This window comes from Fundulus heteroclitus, chromosome 11 (assembly GCF_011125445.2).
Source record: "Fundulus heteroclitus isolate FHET01 chromosome 11, MU-UCD_Fhet_4.1, whole genome shotgun sequence".
In the NCBI taxonomy this organism is placed as follows: domain Eukaryota; kingdom Metazoa; phylum Chordata; class Actinopteri; order Cyprinodontiformes; family Fundulidae; genus Fundulus; species Fundulus heteroclitus.
This window is the reverse complement of record NC_046371.1, coordinates 17,208,803-17,226,314: the sequence shown is the minus strand read 5'-3', so window position 1 is coordinate 17,226,314 and position 17,512 is coordinate 17,208,803. Positions and strand designations below refer to the sequence as shown.

The 17,512-nt window shown below is 38.4% G+C and overlaps 1 protein-coding gene across 1 annotated transcript in view; it reads left to right on the top strand.

Annotated features, from left to right (window-relative positions):
• Positions 1-17,512, top strand: part of LOC105915970 (replication protein A 70 kDa DNA-binding subunit) — a gene marked incomplete in the record, with an annotated part of 82,309 nt that overhangs the window by 16,112 nt on the left and 48,685 nt on the right. Inside the window, 6 exon segments of the mRNA XM_036142990.1 lie at positions 930-1,218; positions 2,902-3,004; positions 3,100-3,168; positions 7,295-7,487; positions 10,399-10,535; positions 11,051-11,198. Of these exon segments, the coding sequence (XP_035998883.1) occupies positions 930-1,218; positions 2,902-3,004; positions 3,100-3,168; positions 7,295-7,487; positions 10,399-10,535; positions 11,051-11,198 (939 nt within the window).

Here is a 17,512-nt window from a genome sequence, read left to right as displayed (position 1 = left end):
CGAAGTGAGGGAATAGTAGTCTTTCTGTCCTCCAGTAGCCTAAGTCACTAATTATAAGCTTTCTCAACAATAAAAGTTTTAAGCCTAGTCTTAAAAGTAGACAGGGTGTCAGCCTCAAGGACCAAAACTGGGAGTTGGTCCCACAGCAGAGGAGCCTGATAACTGAAAGATCTGCCTCCCATTCTACTATAATGGGAGGCAGACTATAAGAACCACTAGTAGACCTGCAGTCTGATAGGAAAGTGCTCTGTTAGGAACACATGGCATTATCAGATCTCTGATGTATGATGGAGCTTCATTATTAAGGGCTTTAAATGTGAGGGGGAGATTCTTCTTTCCATTGGCTTCCTGTTAAATCCACAAATGCTGTTGTGAATTTAACAGGAAGCCAATGGAAAGAAGCTAAATTAGAAATAAGATCTCTGTTTTTAATTTTCATCAGAACTCCTGCTGCAGCGTTTTGGATCAGCAGAAGGCTTTTAACTGCATTTAGTGTACTTCCTGGTAGTAAAGAATTCCAATAGTAAGTAAGGCTTGGACTATGTGCAGTGTTTCCCGCAGGAATTTGATTAGGCGAGGCGTAAGTTTGAAGGGGGGGGGGGGGGGGGGGGGGGGTTGCGACGACACGCTTTCCGCGGACCGAGTCGCGGAGCGGGGGGGGGGGGGGTACGACACGTTTTCTTTCCGCGGACCGACTCGCGGAGCGGGGGGTATCCAAGGGTTTTTTCCCTGCCATTCACGCACGCGCGTGTTGACGTCACACTTTTTTTTTTTTTTTTTTTTTTTTTTTTTTTTTTTTTTTTTGGGAACGTTGGCGTGGCGGGGGCGTGAGTTTGGCGAGGCGGCCGCCACGCCAAGATAGCGCTGCGGGAAACCCTGATGTGCTTATCTACTTAAGTCTACAGCTGAGCTTTTTTCTTCTTCCCAAGGCTGGGGAACAGGTTATGCGGGAAGAGGGTTCACGGGAAAAGCCCCCATGAAAGGCTCACCCATGAAGACCTCACCCATGAAAGGCTCACCCATGAAAACCTCACCCATGAAAGGCTCACCCATGAAGACCTCGCCCATGAAGACCTCGCCCATGAAAGGCTCACCCATGAAAGGCTCACCCATGAAAGGCTCACCCATGAAAGGCTCACCCATGAAAGGCACTGCCAGCTCATCAGATTCTATCCCAAACGTGATTCCCATTGCTGCCCTCAACCCATATTCCAGCAAGTAAGTCCACCTGTCTGTATGTCCCTGTTATCCATTGACTTGTGTTTGCAATTTAAGTACCGTACTGCACAGTTGAAAATCAGACTTATATGCACTTCCTTCTATTTTCTTAAACTGTTATTCATTTGTCATTTCACTCGTAGATCATTTTCTCCATTGCTCAGTCATCAGCTAAACCATTTTCTCTGATTTTGTGACTGGTTCATTTTTGCTCGTACAGGGCATGTTTAAAAAAGAGTGTCAGTGTATGCATGTGTAAGCGCTTATTTATTTATATATATATATATATATATATATATATATATATGCATACAAACACAAATGTGAGGGGCTGCGTGGACTTGAGCGTGTGCATGTATTTCAATCCATTTGCATGGAAATGAAATAAAATGACTGATCTTGCCTCAGAAATTGGCTTTTTTAACGGAGGTACTGCTGGGTCTTTATGGGCTGCTGCTGAGGTTTTGATTCTGTTATTTGAGCCGTTGGGGATTTGAGCAACCTTGTCTGTGTCCCTTTTCCTTCACTGTTACAATTTCTCCTCAGGGTGTTTGATTTCACTGCTATTTTTTATCATTTCATAAAGTCTTCGTCTCTAGCATTTAGAACAGTTGTTTCCGTTTCAGATTACAATTAAAGTATCTTTTTTAACTCTACATGTTTGTGCGCCGATGACAAATGTATGTGAAATTGCAAGCTACAAAGATAACTGTGCCTGTAGCTTAGTCATCAGTTTATTACAACGCCGACGGGCTGTAGGTGCTGTAATAAACTGTGTGTGTGCTGATGTTGAGGAGTACCACCGGTAAGTGAAACCGAGGATGACACAGCTGTGCTTCATGTAAGAAGGTTTAGGTGAAAAAAATAAAGTTTTACACCTTTGTCAGTGTGAGACAAAACGTTGATCATATAGCCCTTAGGCTTCTTATGGTGGTCTGGGTAGCTCTTCCACCCTTTTTTGCTGGTGTTAGTTGACAACGTTGACAGCGAACTCTGCGTTGACTTCTGACCACCATAAACCCCGTGTGTGAAGGTCCTATCCATATTGAGTGGGATGTGGTGCTCACTCGGGAACATGCTGTTATGGTAGGGGATTTAATGTAGGAGATGTTGTGTATATTCTCCACTGCACAATTATCACGGCAGTCAACAAGCTCACTGAAGCAAAAAGTGCAGAGTTTATTTGATTGTAGTTAGACTCTAGTCCGCAATAGTCTGTGTATTCATGTTTAGACCTGTCCTCGCCCTTATACACAGCTAAATATATTGCTGAATTACCTCCTGAGTATAACATCAATTTCTGCTGAGGCTTTATAAAGAAACATTCAATTTATTAAATTGTTCTGAACCAAATAAAAAAAAAAAACATCTAAAACACGCAAGACATAGGCTACAGAGAAGTCCAGTTGGCCTAAACCAGAGAAACTGCAATGAAAAATGGTCAAATATCCCCCTTTCTGTAAGCAACTCTTCTATTTGGAAAAGGTTGGTATTACCATAGTTGGATGTAATGAAGTAATAATTTAGTTATGTTTTCATAGTGGCATTATGGTCATCATATTTTTATAATGAGATTTGAGGAGGTTCGTCAACCAACGCCACCCATACTGTACCCTCTGTTAGGATGTACTGTCGACTTACTGATCCACCATGACATTTGCCTTTGTACTATTTATCCTCTAGGTGGACTATCAGAGCCAGAGTCACAAACAAATCCAGCATCCGTAACTGGAGTAACTCCAGAGGGGAGGGCAAGCTCTTCTCCTTTGAGATAGTGGATGAGAGTGTAAGTAGAGAGGTCCTAACATGTGTCTGCTTACTGTATGTCACACGTGGTGGTGTTTATGCTTTATTCATGCATCGTGCTTTGCTGGTCAACAGGGAGAAATCAAAATCACAGCCTTCAACAACGAAGTTGACAAGTATTTTTCTCTGGTGGAGCAAGGCAAGGTGAGCACATATGTTTGTCTATATGAATAATTAAGTGGTAAAGGCCATTTGTAAAATGTTTTCCTAAAATGATACATTTTGAGCATATTGCTCTTTACTAGTTCATGAGTAGTGATTATTTAAAACCTGCATAATTTTGTCAAGAAATTACATTTTACAGAATCATGTTAATTATTTATCAAATAGTCTTTAGATAATATAAAGTATGTCTTAATGTTGAGAATTTGAGTAAGTTTATAAATCTAGGAACATTTTGCTGACTGCAGTGTATAAAAAAAACTTACATAGCAAATGTCTCTTATTGTTTTCATAAATAGCCCCTAGTCTTGTTGTTTGGGTTTGTAAGGATGTATTTACTGAATGTCGTCTCGGATTCTAGGCTGCAGGGACTTAAGGAAATAGGTTTTTAAAGTGGGGTTGTGTGCTAAACATATTTAGATCATAGTGGGTGCTGTGGTGGGCAGAGAATTGCAGATGAGAGGATTGGCAGAAATGTGTGACGATGCACTGCTGTGATTTAAATGAGTTGTAACACCTGTTTTAGGAATAAAAAATTGCCCATTTGGATTCACTCAACGTTTCAGATATTTTTACAGCTCTAATACACTGTCAAAAAGCCACTTTGAGCAGGAAAAGTAAATGAGCTTCAACCGTAACATATATGCTCTTCTGTAATTTCATTTGTCAAGTACTTAAGATGAAGATTTTTTCTGTATAGGATCACTCAAAATGTAGTTCTTACAAAACGCAGCATTAAGGATTAATATGAAATGGTAAAGGACCATTTTACCTGGGCTGGCAAAATAAACATCATATAAAACATACAGTGAAGAATGGGGAAATAACTCTTGGAACATTGGTGCCTTTTTTTCCATGGGGGCCACAATTGTTGGCTTAAAAATACTCACAGCCAACACCAATAATACACTTTTTTATTTATGAGAAAACATTGTACAATTATTTGTAATTATCAGATTAGCAATAAACAAAATGCACTATATTTTAATGAAATAAACTAGTGTGATTTGTGTAGAAAAAGGATCTGTAAATCACTCTAGGTCCAAAACATGAAATAACTGAATAAATACCCATAAATATACCACTGCAAATCAATCAGATGATATCTAACGGTTATTATTGAGTTTATTTCAGTGTTTGTGTGTTGTTTTGCTGTTTCAGTCTGCATTCTCACAGCAGAGCGTTGCGTGTTGCAGCGCCAAACGAGAGCCGAGACTAAAACAGAACCTTGTCATTTGGCACGCTCTGATTTCAGCATATTTTTGACAACTTTCAGTGTAACAGGCGCTAACAAGAACTTTCTGGGTTGGAGTTGGTGGCTTGTTATGTTAAGTTACCCCATTCAACCTCCCAGGTATGTTCCATATTATTCAGCCAATTGTGGATGCAGCCGTGTAATTGAATAAGTTGCCTTACCAGAGTATATGTCAGTTTTTAGTCTTAGATTGTGTAAGATAAATTTCTGGCAAAAATTTGACTTATAGACTATATTTGACTTATAGTCTGGTGCGATTTATAGTCCGGCGCAAATTCTAGTCCGAAACATACAGTAACTCATAACTTTATAATGCTGTTAGTAAGAGAACGTTTTGATCTGTTGGGGGTGCTCTCTGCGATCTTGCTCCACTGCTCTGCTGGTGGTATTTTAGGGGCAGGGAAGGGCTAAGGACTGAGTGGCAGCTGTTTACATGCATGAGCGGCCGGTCCGGCTATGTAAACAAGAGACTGGAGAACAGTATAGAGAGACGTGGCGTGATGTCATACCATAGTCCACCTTTAGTTCTTCACGTCACTATTTTTTAGTTCTTTCTATCTAAAATAATTAAATTTCGCTGATTGCTTCTTTAAAGGAATATTGAGTTCCACATTAAGCTCTCTTTTTTTGTTAGACCTTGTATTGCAGATGGGCTCAGACTAATCATCCTTCTCTATTAAATAAAAGCTGCTTGCAATGCCTGTCTATCACTCATTTAAAAAAAAAAAGCTGTTCAGTTTAATCTAAGAAACTGAAATAAGCTATTAAGATTCCAGCTTGTAGTATTTGGAGATCTGTTGTTGCATTGTAGTAACGGGCTCTCACAACATGAATTGAAGATGATAAAGCACATCTATGGTGTTTCTTGTTGTTCACAGATTTTTTTCAAGACAACGCAAAAATCGTATTTTTATATTAGTCTACACTTAGCTGTGCTTTCCAGGTATGAACACGTTTTTATCAGTATTACAGGTTTATCTTGAAAAGTTTGAATACCATAAAAGTTGATTAATTTCAAAAATTTAATTAAAAAGAAAAAATCCACATTATAGACTTTTTACTCACGTAATTTATGTAAACTTTTTATTTTTGTTCCTTTTGAAGGTTAAATCTTTAAGCTTATTAAAACTGGTAAATTCACACAATTGCACAGTATCCTACATTGCACTGTAAATTGATTGCTATCTGTCTTATTTTTTACTTGAACATTTAAATTCGATGCTGAGGACTATTTGACACTTTTTAGCTTTTCATGAAATGTTTTGGTACATTCAAGTAGAACATTTTAATTTTAATCTTAATAAGTCCTATTTTCTATAAACAATTATACTGTATTTTCCCCCTTAATATAAGTCTTTCTTTTCTGCAGTTCAATTTAACTTTAATTTTAGCTTTTTCTTTTCAAATTGTCTTTTAAAATTTTTGAGGATCTTCTTTATGAATGCTCGTTCTTCATATTCCCATTGACATCTTTGATTTCTGTCCATGTTTGTTATGTGAATTCTGAGCTTGTGTCTCATCAAAATTTAATTATGGTTACATAATGACAATAAAGACTCTTGATTCTTGAAGTTTCTGGTGATGATCTGTGCAGCCATGACATCTGCTGGTGTTGGTCCACTGGGTTTTATGAAATCCAGAGGAAGCACAGCAGTCCATCAGGAAATAAAACATTAATAATAATGAAAAACCTATGAATTTATGTTTATTTTTTTAGCTGGAAGCCACAATCCTCACAATTAGATGAAATAATAATGTGAAATAATAATGTGAAATGCATAATGCAGTAACTGATTTACATTCAAGTAAAATTGAATTAATACATTTTTCTCATTAAGATACACCTATATATTGCTTTAGATGCTGATAAATGATCTTTACATTACCATGGGGAAGTTAAATAGACAAGTGATATATATATATATATATATATATATATATATATATATATATATATATATATATATATATATATACAGCCTTTTTGGCTGTCCTGGGTCTGATTGCCAGTCTTCAAATAAAGGCCACTGGTGCCAAGGAAATATTAAATTAAAAAAAGGAAGAGTAAGCAGCATGTGATGCCCAGTAATGTTCTGTCCCCATGAAGAGCAAGATATTTGCATTGCTGTATTGCTGTAGGATTACTAACATCTAAAAGGCAACCAGCACAATCGATGGTACTTAACCACCAAATACATCAATTAACCCTAGTCAGTGTTTTGATTGTCAGACTGACTTGGATATCGGCCTCTAACAGTGATTCCCTAACGTAGACCTAGATCCAATTTGTGCCCTCTGCCCTCCAAAGATAAAGAAAGTAGTGGTCCTTATTTCCTTAATGATCAAAGTATTGGCAGCCCAGGCTGAAGTGTACGAGTGGCTTGAAGCAGTCAAAATGCTGCTTACAGAGGTTTTTGCTCCAGTGTCTGTGTGTGCTAAATGAAAACGGAAGGAAAGGCAGGAAGGAGTGAAGGAAAGGAACGATTCAGTGAAACAAACCCAGAGGCAGTGAGAGAGGTGGGATATTGGAGCCTTGGGAGAGTAAATGAAGAAGAGTGCCTAGCAGATTGAGTTTAAATTATGCTGTTAAGCAGAGTCGCTCTCAACTGCTGCTTATTTTCTGGTGAATTAGAGAAGTGATGGGGCTGATAGGGACACTGAGCCTCGGTTTGACCTGAAGGTTTTTCCATTTTTATTAGGAAGTTTTGCTTGAACAGAGGCTGTTTTGTAGAGTTAATTTCCTTTGTGGGCTTGATCTGTCAGTCTCTCATCCTTGCCACAATTTGATTACGTCTAATTGTATAATGCTCGTGCGTTTCGCTGACACATTTTTTGTTTTTGTTTTTTCTCTAGGTGTACTACATCTCAAAGGCTACTCTAAAGATAGCCAACAAACAGTACACCACACTGAAGAACGACTACGAGATAACCCTCCATGCTCATTCATCTATTGTGCCATGTGAGGACAGCCAGGGCATCCCAACAGTGCAGTGTGACTTTGTGCCCATTGGAGAGCTGGAACAACGAGACAATGATGCCATCATTGGTAAGGGGCGGCGTTTATAAATCCTGCCCGAAACGGGGACTGTATAAAGTACAAATATTGCCTTTCTTATTTTTTAACTCTTAAAGGCAGATTGGCTAGTGACTACTTTTAATTTACACTAAATACAACTTTGAGCAACAGCACATACAATATGATTAAATAGTTTATCTTTTATATTTTGATAATCAACACATTTAATTGTGTTCCGTACAACCTTATTAATTAATCCCTACTATTTGAATATAGGATTAGGGTTAACAGCAAAGTTACAAAGTTGATTCAGTTTCTTAAAAGCAAACTGACATTTTTCTAAAAGAAACAAAAACTTAGCATAATTTATCTACAACCATGTAAGGAACTTAACCTATCCCTGCACCGTTATAATGCCCAGAATATGGCTACATTTAAAACTTTATGATGCTTGGTTGGGTAAATGCCCCAAGCTTTACTTTTTATGCCTTCTGCTTGAGTCCGTGGCAACGCGTCCGATGGAGGGTCAAAAAACCGGTTTACGTTATATTAGTGCTTTGATCAGTCACGGTTTGATAATGATTTCTTTTAAATTTGTGTCGATATTAACTGTATTCCTGCTTTAGGTTCATGTCTCAGTTATCCTGGTCAGTATTTTTCAAATGGTTTTGACACTTTGATTATACTAACCTCATTTGTATGTATTTAATGTGAACTGCATGAAGGATTTGTTTTCCGCTTAGTAGAACAATGAGACTTACCACATAAGTGCTAATTCAAAGTCATTTAGGCATTCGGATCATCTCTGTACACGTCTTGGAGATCCACCGAGGACTTTAGGTAAAGGAATATATTTGCGTTGGTTATGGAGGGCCAGCTTCACACGTCCTAAGCTGTCGTCTCTCCATTTTCCCTTGACGATCCTCCCCACTATATGCCTTTTTTTAATAGGGGATTATAGCATAGTAATGAGAACTGTCAGCCTGTTCCTGTTGTGATAATGGAGTTCATAGGTGGATGACATCGTCTCAGTCATAATGGAATTAAGCGAGGCTGAGAGAACACGGACGGAGAGCAAACGGGCCTGGATGGAGGAGTGGGCAAGAATTTAGAAAAAGTTAACAGAAGGTGCAGAATGAGGGATTTGGGATACCTGTTTTAGGACATGGTCCAGTTATTCCACATACGGGCACCAGCCCTGACAGAACATGAGCTAAAGGCCTGTAGAGATTTCGACAGCTTTTTTTGGCAAATGGTTTTTATTCCTCATGTTTTCTGTGTGTTTTATATGCATACAAAGGGAGGCAGAATAAACGATATAAATGGGTTGCTGACATCTGAGCCCTCCTGCAGTCACACTGATTAAAAACTAGCAGTAGTACCGCATGGATAGGTTCAGTGTGTCAGAAGTACCAGGAAGACTGAAAATGCAATATGGTTTAATTGAATGTACGGTATGCGATTTATGAATAAAGACTTAGCGTTTTTTATTCATAATTGAGTGTATTATGAACATAAATATATTTAAAAGAATTTAAGAAGACTGATGTTTGTGGGTCATTAAGCATGATAACTTTGTTCTGGTTTCATTTGAATGAAAATGAGTTGCAACTTATAAAACGATTGAGTTCAATAAATAAAAATGGCTTGAGAAAAAACCTATCTGTATAGTAACTGCATATTAATATCAATCTCCTTTTGTTGTAAGTAACCTTGTGACATTCCTCTTTGATTTATGATGAGCTCCTTACAAATTCAGTTGAATTATGCTATTTGCATTGTAAAGTAAGGTCCTCTGCAGTCTTGGAGCACAGCTGCCTCTTCTCTTCAGTAGTGTAATCCTGAATGAAGTGTAAAAGCCTTGAACATGACAGAAAACATGAATAAGAAATGAGTGCATTTGTTGTGATTTGGAGTAAGGAGCAAGAGAGTTAGCCGGCCTTTTGGGACGTTCATGTTGATTCTCAGATTTAACGGTAGGGTGTCAGCTACAGCACCTTTCCTTGATCTTCACTGCTCTAGTCAGAGTATAACCTGGGGGCAATGTACATTTGTAGAAACACCTTGCGGAAAGTTCAAAAGCTTTCTTTACATTTTCCCTCATATTAAAAACAAACTGTGTGCAGAGTGCTTGTCAGAAGTTTACATACAACCCAGATAATCAGCATGAGTGGTACAAATATTATTGGCTTTTGAATATGTGTTTGAACTGATGAGTCCAACTTTATTGATTTAAAAAAAATGGATGTGTAGGTTTTGATCTGTTTGTGATCATTGAGCTGCATGAACACCCTGGTTTTAACATTCTGGCTTTTAAAACTATTCTCTGGAAAACAATTGGATTTGCAGATTTCAGTCATTTGTGAAAGAGAAGGCAGTTAGTTGGCACCCACTCTATCCATGTTGATGTCAAACTGGTTTCACACTTGACCCCGACACTCGTGTTCTGTCACCTTCCAGTTTATGATCACTTTGAGCCTTGGGTTTCTCATGGTTGTTCCAGCACAATGATCCCAGACGAACACCAAAACTGGTTTTGTATCAGAGAAATTAGTTCAAACGTAAGTTCCTGGATTGGCTCTGATGTTAACCCTTGTGAAAATATATGGAGTGAGTTTAAAAGCAGAATCTTTAGCAGATGACGAACCAACATATAAACTCAACCAAATTCTGATTGGAGTAGATACATATCCAGCCAGGGCCTTATGGGATATGGTCCAGGGGTTTGTTTTTATATATGTATTTTAGCAATTGCTAATATTTATTAAAGCTAATGTATCACCATTCCAAGCTCGAAAAGGGACGGTTACATGTATTAGTTTAATGAGATTAATGATGATTATTTAAGTTTGCAAACTTCTTGCCGGCAAAGTATTCGTTTCCCTGTAGTCATGAGCTATATGTCAATAGGGATCTAAAATTATCCCTTTTCTGCCCTTAGATATAATTGGAGTGTGCAAGAGTGCAGAGGATGTATCCCGTATCACCACTAAGAGCAACAGAGAAGTCTCCAAGAGGGCCATCAACCTAATAGACACCACTGGCAAAGAGGTGACAGTCACACTGTGGGGAGAAGAGGTAAGAGCTATAATCTCCCTCCTTGCTTCTCTGTATGCATCCACGGCTGGATTTATGATGCATCATAAAAACACATTGAGCCAACTGTAATTAACTGGGTTTTTGAAGGAGCCCATGCGTTTATGCATCTGTGATGGCGTCTGCGTGGGTGGTCTTGCATACAGAGCACTTTGCTTTGCTTTTCTGGGCTGTTGGATCGTTTAAATCACTCTTGTGACCTTCAGTGATGTGTTGGAGCAGACGCTCCGATTTGAGACATGGGGCTAAAGTGGCACCATTCTTCTCGAGGCTCATTTGATCAGCACGAGCTAATCCATCCTCCTTACCAAAGTCTGGAAATTACTTTAAAATGAACTCGTAGTTTGTCTAATTATTAAAGTTAACTATTGCTGATATTACATTTCAGTGGCTGAAACTTTCAGACACAGATTAACGTGTATGACCTCGCTCTATTTCTGTCTCATGTTCTCTCCCTTATATCAGCCGTTGATGTCTCTCTCCGTTTCTTTCTGCAGGCGGAGAAGTTTGACGACTCAAGACAGCCTGTTGTTGCCATCAAAGGAGCTCGCTTGTCTGATTTTAGGGGCAGATCTCTCTCTGCTTTGTTCAGTTCAACGATCATGGTCAACCCAGATATTCCCGAAGCCTTCAGACTCAGGGCCTGGTGAGTCACACTGATGTACACTGACAATCACACACGCTGATAATCACATACAGAACTGTCCGCAAATTGGAGTCTTCCTAATACTCTGTCACAGACTCTGCACAAGACAAGATGTGTGTAACCAGAGAGAAATATCCTTCTTCAAAACCATTCATAATCCTTGGCCACATTTTTACCAAATTACAGTGACAAACTTCAATGTGTTTTATTAGAATTTTTGTCAATGACCAGCACATAGTAGCACATACATTTTTGTTCTTGCGGGGTTTTTTTGTTCTGTTTTTTGTTACAAATAAAACATTGAAAGGGTGTTTTTTTTTTTCTGCATTTGTATTCAGCCGCCCTGAATCATAACTTTGTAAAACCACCTTTTGCTGTAATTGTAGTTGCAAGTATGTCTCCAACAGATTTGCATACCTTAACATTGATATTTGTGCCTATCCTTCTTTCCAAAATAGTTAAATATCTGCCATATTTGAGGGTAAGTCTTGCCAGAAATTCTCGGTTTGATTAAGGTGTAGACTTTGACTTGTCATCTTAGAAGGTGAACCTCTGACCTATTCTCAAGTCTTTTGTAACCTCTGAATAGTCATTTAGCTTCATTCATCTTCCCTTCTACTCAAACCGCATACTGCCTTCACCATGGTTCACAGATGGGGATGGTGTGTTCAGGGGTATGTGCAATATTATTTTTCTGCCACTGAATATTTTACATGTCGGCCAAAGAGTTCAAATTGTGTCTTATCTGACCAGTGCACTTTCTTTCGTGTGTTTGGTGTGTCCCCTGCATGACTTGTGGAAACTTGTTCTTTCAATAATGGCTTTCGTCTTTCCACTCTTACAGTAAGTAGGGCTGAAAGATATGGATTAAAGGTATATAGCCATGTTATATGCTTATAGAAAAGGCCAAAAACTGTTTGATCATGATAAAATAAAGTTATATACAACAAGCCTCCATCCTGATAATCTTTTGATGGTCACTTTTGTGGATAAAAACAGTCCCAGCACGGGGCGCGATGACCAGATATAAAAAGACGTGGCAGAACTATCATAATGTCAGTTTGCTAAATTAATAAAACCATATTAAATAATGCTGCACATTGCCTGACCCTCTGTAATACCTCGCAGTAAAGCGGCAACTCACCTTGATCAAAGACCAACCGTTATTATTTAAATACACCGATCTACAGCAACTTTTAGACTTAGACTTAGACTTAGACATCTTTATTTATCATTTTGTATGTACAGAGTGCATACAGATCGAAATTTTGTTGCATACAGCTTGTAATTAAAAGTAAACAATTGAAATGTAAACAATGCAGGAAAATTGCGGCAGTGATTAAAAAGTAAACAATTAAAATTTAAGAGCCTCATATCAGAACATTTACTCACGTCACATCTGAGCAATTGTCAGGTTTAGCGACTGCTTCAGTGAACACCAATGATCATACTGTATTCCCAGCAACATTCTAGTCTTTTCCCTCTTGGAATCATATAATTTTTTTTGCATTTTTATTTCGCTGGATCTTGGACCATTCTTCATTGTTTCAGTGGGAGATGGTAATAGCCGTTAGCCGCTTCCTTGTTTTAACCCTTGCTGAGCATGCGCAGTGTTGTACTTCCTCTGTTATTAAAAATAAACACGAAAGGCTTTATTTACTAACAACTTTAGCAAAAATAAAGCAAAAAACGGCAAAATGACAACTAATACGTCAGCAGGACGTGATAATCTTACAAAAAAAACTTTGCATGCAACCAGAGTGAGCTACTGATGTATAAATAAATAGAAAAGTCAAACAACATGGCTATGCACCTTTAAAGATTAAATCTCAGATTTTATGTTACCAGATCCAATGATTTTTTTCCCTCCCTTTCGTTTCATCAAAACAAATTATAAAATTTTTAAAAATATTCCTTTTATTTCAGTCATCTCGTATGGAAGCTGACCTTAATTCAAAGTGCAGCTAAATATGAGCTGTGAAAAATGCTTATAGAACAACGGTTAGGGATTTTCCAAAAATGTAATCTTCATAAATGGCAAATTTTAATTGATGGATAAAATAAATTTATCGCCCAGCCCTACCGTTAATGCCAGATTTGTGGAGGCCACAACTAGTTGTCCGTTCCACAGATTCCCCCACCTGAGCTGTGGATGTCTGTGACTCCTCCAGAGTTATAAAGGAACTCTTTCTGTCCGTTTTTCAACTCCTCGTTGGTTTGCACTTGTACCATTCGTGACTCTATTTAGGTGTCTTGGTAACTGGTTGCCCTGGCTCTTAAAGGCCTGCATGCAAATGCTCACCACTGTATTTGTTTTAATTTGTATAGCGCTTAAAAACTGAGTATTATTTTCCTTCCACTTCACAGCTATGCACTACTTTGGGTTGGGCTCTAACATAAAATCCCACCCCATGTTTGTAATTGTACATAATCTGAAAAAGAACAAGGGGAGGGAAATCTTTTCCAGACACTGTGCTTATTTGTCATTTTGTCATGTTGTCATAGTTAATAAAATAATATATTATTGCCAAAGCTTGAACTGTCTCTTATACACACACACAATCAGCAAACTGAGGTGCAGAAGCTCTGATTATTATGTGCCAGGAGACTGTTGGTTTTTGCCACCTGAGTCTCAGTGGGATTTTTGACAAGACTGGATTGATAGAACAGGAGAAGCGTATATTTATTCCTGGATTCTAGCTCTGAACTGCTGCTGCCTGTGCTCTAAAGCCCGTTGAGCAGGATCAAACTGGATTCCTATTAGCAGCTCCTGTGGAGGGATTTTGAGTTATGACTCATTCGCTCATTAAGACTGTTCCTAATTCTGGCCACAGGAAAAAATATAAATGCATTTTTCTTTTGTGTGTGTGTGTGTGTGTGTATGTTTGTATGTGTGTGTGTATACATAAAAATGCTCTGGTGTGCATGTGATTGTGCATGTGTTTCACTTAAAGCAGTTCCCAAGGACAAGGAGGCATGAAGTAGCACACTGAACAGCTTTAAAGTTAGAAAACGGGCTAATAAAGGTTTTTGTTTGTTACTTGACAGAAGCGTTTTTTTTTTTTTCCTTTAGTTGTTCCTCAAGCTATAAAAAAAAAAAAACTGAGTTAGGCTTTATTTGTCCAGCCAGTTATTTATTTTTTGTAACCTCTATGTAACTCACCACCTCATTCTGATGCTCAAAAGCCTAAATGGGACTTTTTCCTTTTCCCACTGCTTCCATTCTTCTCTAATCCCCGACTTCCCCCCCTGATCTGTACTGCTGTTTGGTTCTCTTTTCAGTGGTTGCGCTGACAGCATGAAGTTTTTTCCCAAAGCAGATAAAATGTTTATTGCTTCCTTTTACCATTTAGCTGTACGCCTTACAAAGACGGAGCGTGTGTCTGACTAGACTCTTCTGTTACGATGTGGAGCTATTTTTATTGTTTGGACAAAGCTTGTTTGCATGAATGAAGGAAACTGATGAATCTGTAGGATGCTTTGATTAGGCTGCTCAGCCTGAACACGGAACAACAATCTCACTGATGCGTGAAGGTTTTAGATAAAATTGTGAAAGGGAAGAGAAATTAACAGATATAGGGTATGCACAGAATAATGAACATGTTTTGCACAGAGGGTTTTTATAAAAGAAGCACGGAAGCTGATTGATCTGGGGATACATTTGTATCCAGGTAATCATCAGATGGCAAATAAGATATGGGAATTAGGGATATTTTTAGATAGGTTGTATTGATACAGACACGATCAAATGACTTATTAAATGCAGTGTTTCTTTTACAAAACTATTGATATTGTTTTTATAAAGCCCTTATTCAAACTTTACATTGCACTCTTTTTTTTTAAGTCACATTGGATAGTCAGAAAGAACTCTTGTTTGTTTTGTACTGCGTAACTTAATTACTTCTGGGATCAAGGAAAGTGAGTTTGTTATGAAGAGTTAAAGCACATGTGACTTATCTACAACTCCAGTCAGAATTGTACATGAACACATCACTAGCATGAATTTCATGAATTTGGGCCCATTATCGATTTAGTTAAACCATTTTTTTATTATGCAAAAAAGGAGGACTAAAGATTTCAGAAATCATAGAATCTATTCTATGATTTTATCCATCATGTTCTCTAAAACACACGGGAATAGAGTAAGCTCAACTATATACATAAATCTCCATTAGAATATGGTAAATGTCCCTTAGTGTGTTGAATTTGACCATATGATGTGTGTAAGCATGAACAAGCTGAGAGGGTAATTTTAACTGAATATTTGAATAACTTTCCTGGCAGACATAATTTCAGCTGGTTGGTTGCCCAGCATGAATCAGACTTTTAAACATATGCAAAGCTCTTCATTCAAGTTGTGCATAAAGTTGTGGGAAGCTTAATTTGAGCCTACTGTATCCAAACTAGAGGCAATTTTATTGTCAGTTTGGGATCAATCTTCTGCTTGACAACCAGTGGTGTCCGGGTTTCAAACATCTAATAGCCGATTCGCAGTAAAGTTCAAAACATTGCGATTAGTCCTCTATTATTCCATCCAACTTGTGATGGCCTCGCCTGATTCTTCATATCATCCTCTTTGCTTCTGGCCAAACACGTCCAATTGTGTCCTATCTAAGAACAAAACTTTGGCTGCAAGGTTCAGGCCGAAATTGAAGGTGATGATTGTGGAGCAGGGGCTTCTTTCCGCCAGCATCAGAATCAGAGGCCTCAAAGTCCTAGAAGATGCAAAGCCGGCTTCGATGTTGACAGAGGATGCCATTTCCCCCGCAGCTTCATGGCCGACTTAAACCTTCCTTTTATCTGAGGTGGAGAGTTTGTGTCTTTTTCTAGACGTTTGCAAAGCAGTTGAAAAACATCTGAACAACTCGTACTAATAGTATAATTGCTGGAAGTGATGAACCTGGTGCCAGCAGCAGTTGAAATATATGTCCAGCAGTCGTTAGTCACGATCACTTACTAGACATGATTAGGCCTTGGTTTTGTCAAGTGGAGATATTGTAGAACCCCCCCAGCCCCATTGCTGAAATATTTTATTGCAAATGTATAAATTTATGTTTACACTTGAGCACCAGTGTAATTTTAACTATCTAGAGAAAATCTACAGCAAATTCAAACATTTGCATTAAGTTGTTGTTTGGAAAATCATTGCAGTTGTATGTCGTTTAGTCACTCGTGGTTTGAACAGTTTAAACCAATCATTAGGATCCCTACATTAAAATGACATTGATGGTGGGTGGATGTAAACTTCTGAGTGGAACTGTAGGCGTTTTGATTTTCTATATGCAAGGCTTGTAACGTGTTTAACTCTTATCTTGCATGTTTTTTGTGTTCACTCTGTAGGTATGACCGGGAAGGTCACGCAGTTTACAGCCAGTCACTAACAGAGACCATGTCAGTCAGCATTGGATCAAGGATGAACTGGAGAACGCTGAGCGAAGTTAAGAGTGAAAACATGGGACATGGAGAGAAGGTAGAGTCTGCACAGGCCCACATAGCAGCTTTTTTACATGAAGATCATCTTGTTAAGGTTCCCTAAAATCATTAGATTTTGCTTTCACATTCTTACATTTCTTGTGAAAGCAGAGGCAAGAGATACTCCTTCAAACCCAATCTGTCCAAACCGATAGGCCCTAGCAGACAGCATCATCGCTCTCACCTCTATCAAAACCAGTGGTGTTTTGTTTTTTTTTGGCTCTTTTCCAACGGTGGAACAATATAGAAATACACAAAAAGGCTACATGTTGACTTTTCACACACACCTGACAACAGGAAAAATTGTCAGAATGTTTCTACCGTATTTTTCGGACCATAAGGCGCGCTTTTAATTTAGCGTGTCTATGTCCACACATGAGGCGCACCGGATTATAAAGCGTATTAAATATTCTTCTCACTCTGCCCCCGCCTCGTACACACATACTACCTGAGAGAGAGAGATCTATCCGTCTCTGTCGGGAGGACAGAGTAGTTGGATGGTACTGCCCTGTTTGTAACATGAGGCCAAAATAAACGTCAATGTTATATTGAATTAACTTGGTTTATTGTTGATAGCGCGTACTCCGGGCACGGGCCGCCTTAAATAAATGCACTTCTAGTTTAGATATTACAGTCAGGCAGTCTTGTAGACAGTTCAGGGCTCCGATCTGGTAGTTACACAGTGTACCGTAATGCTCCAAATATCCATTGAGGGGAGCAGCTTCCGTGCTTACCAAAGTCGTACTTACACATTTTAACAGATTTTTGAGTACATTGTACCACATAAAATCAGTCAATAAGCAGAAATACAGTAATCATATAAGGTGCACCGAATTATAAG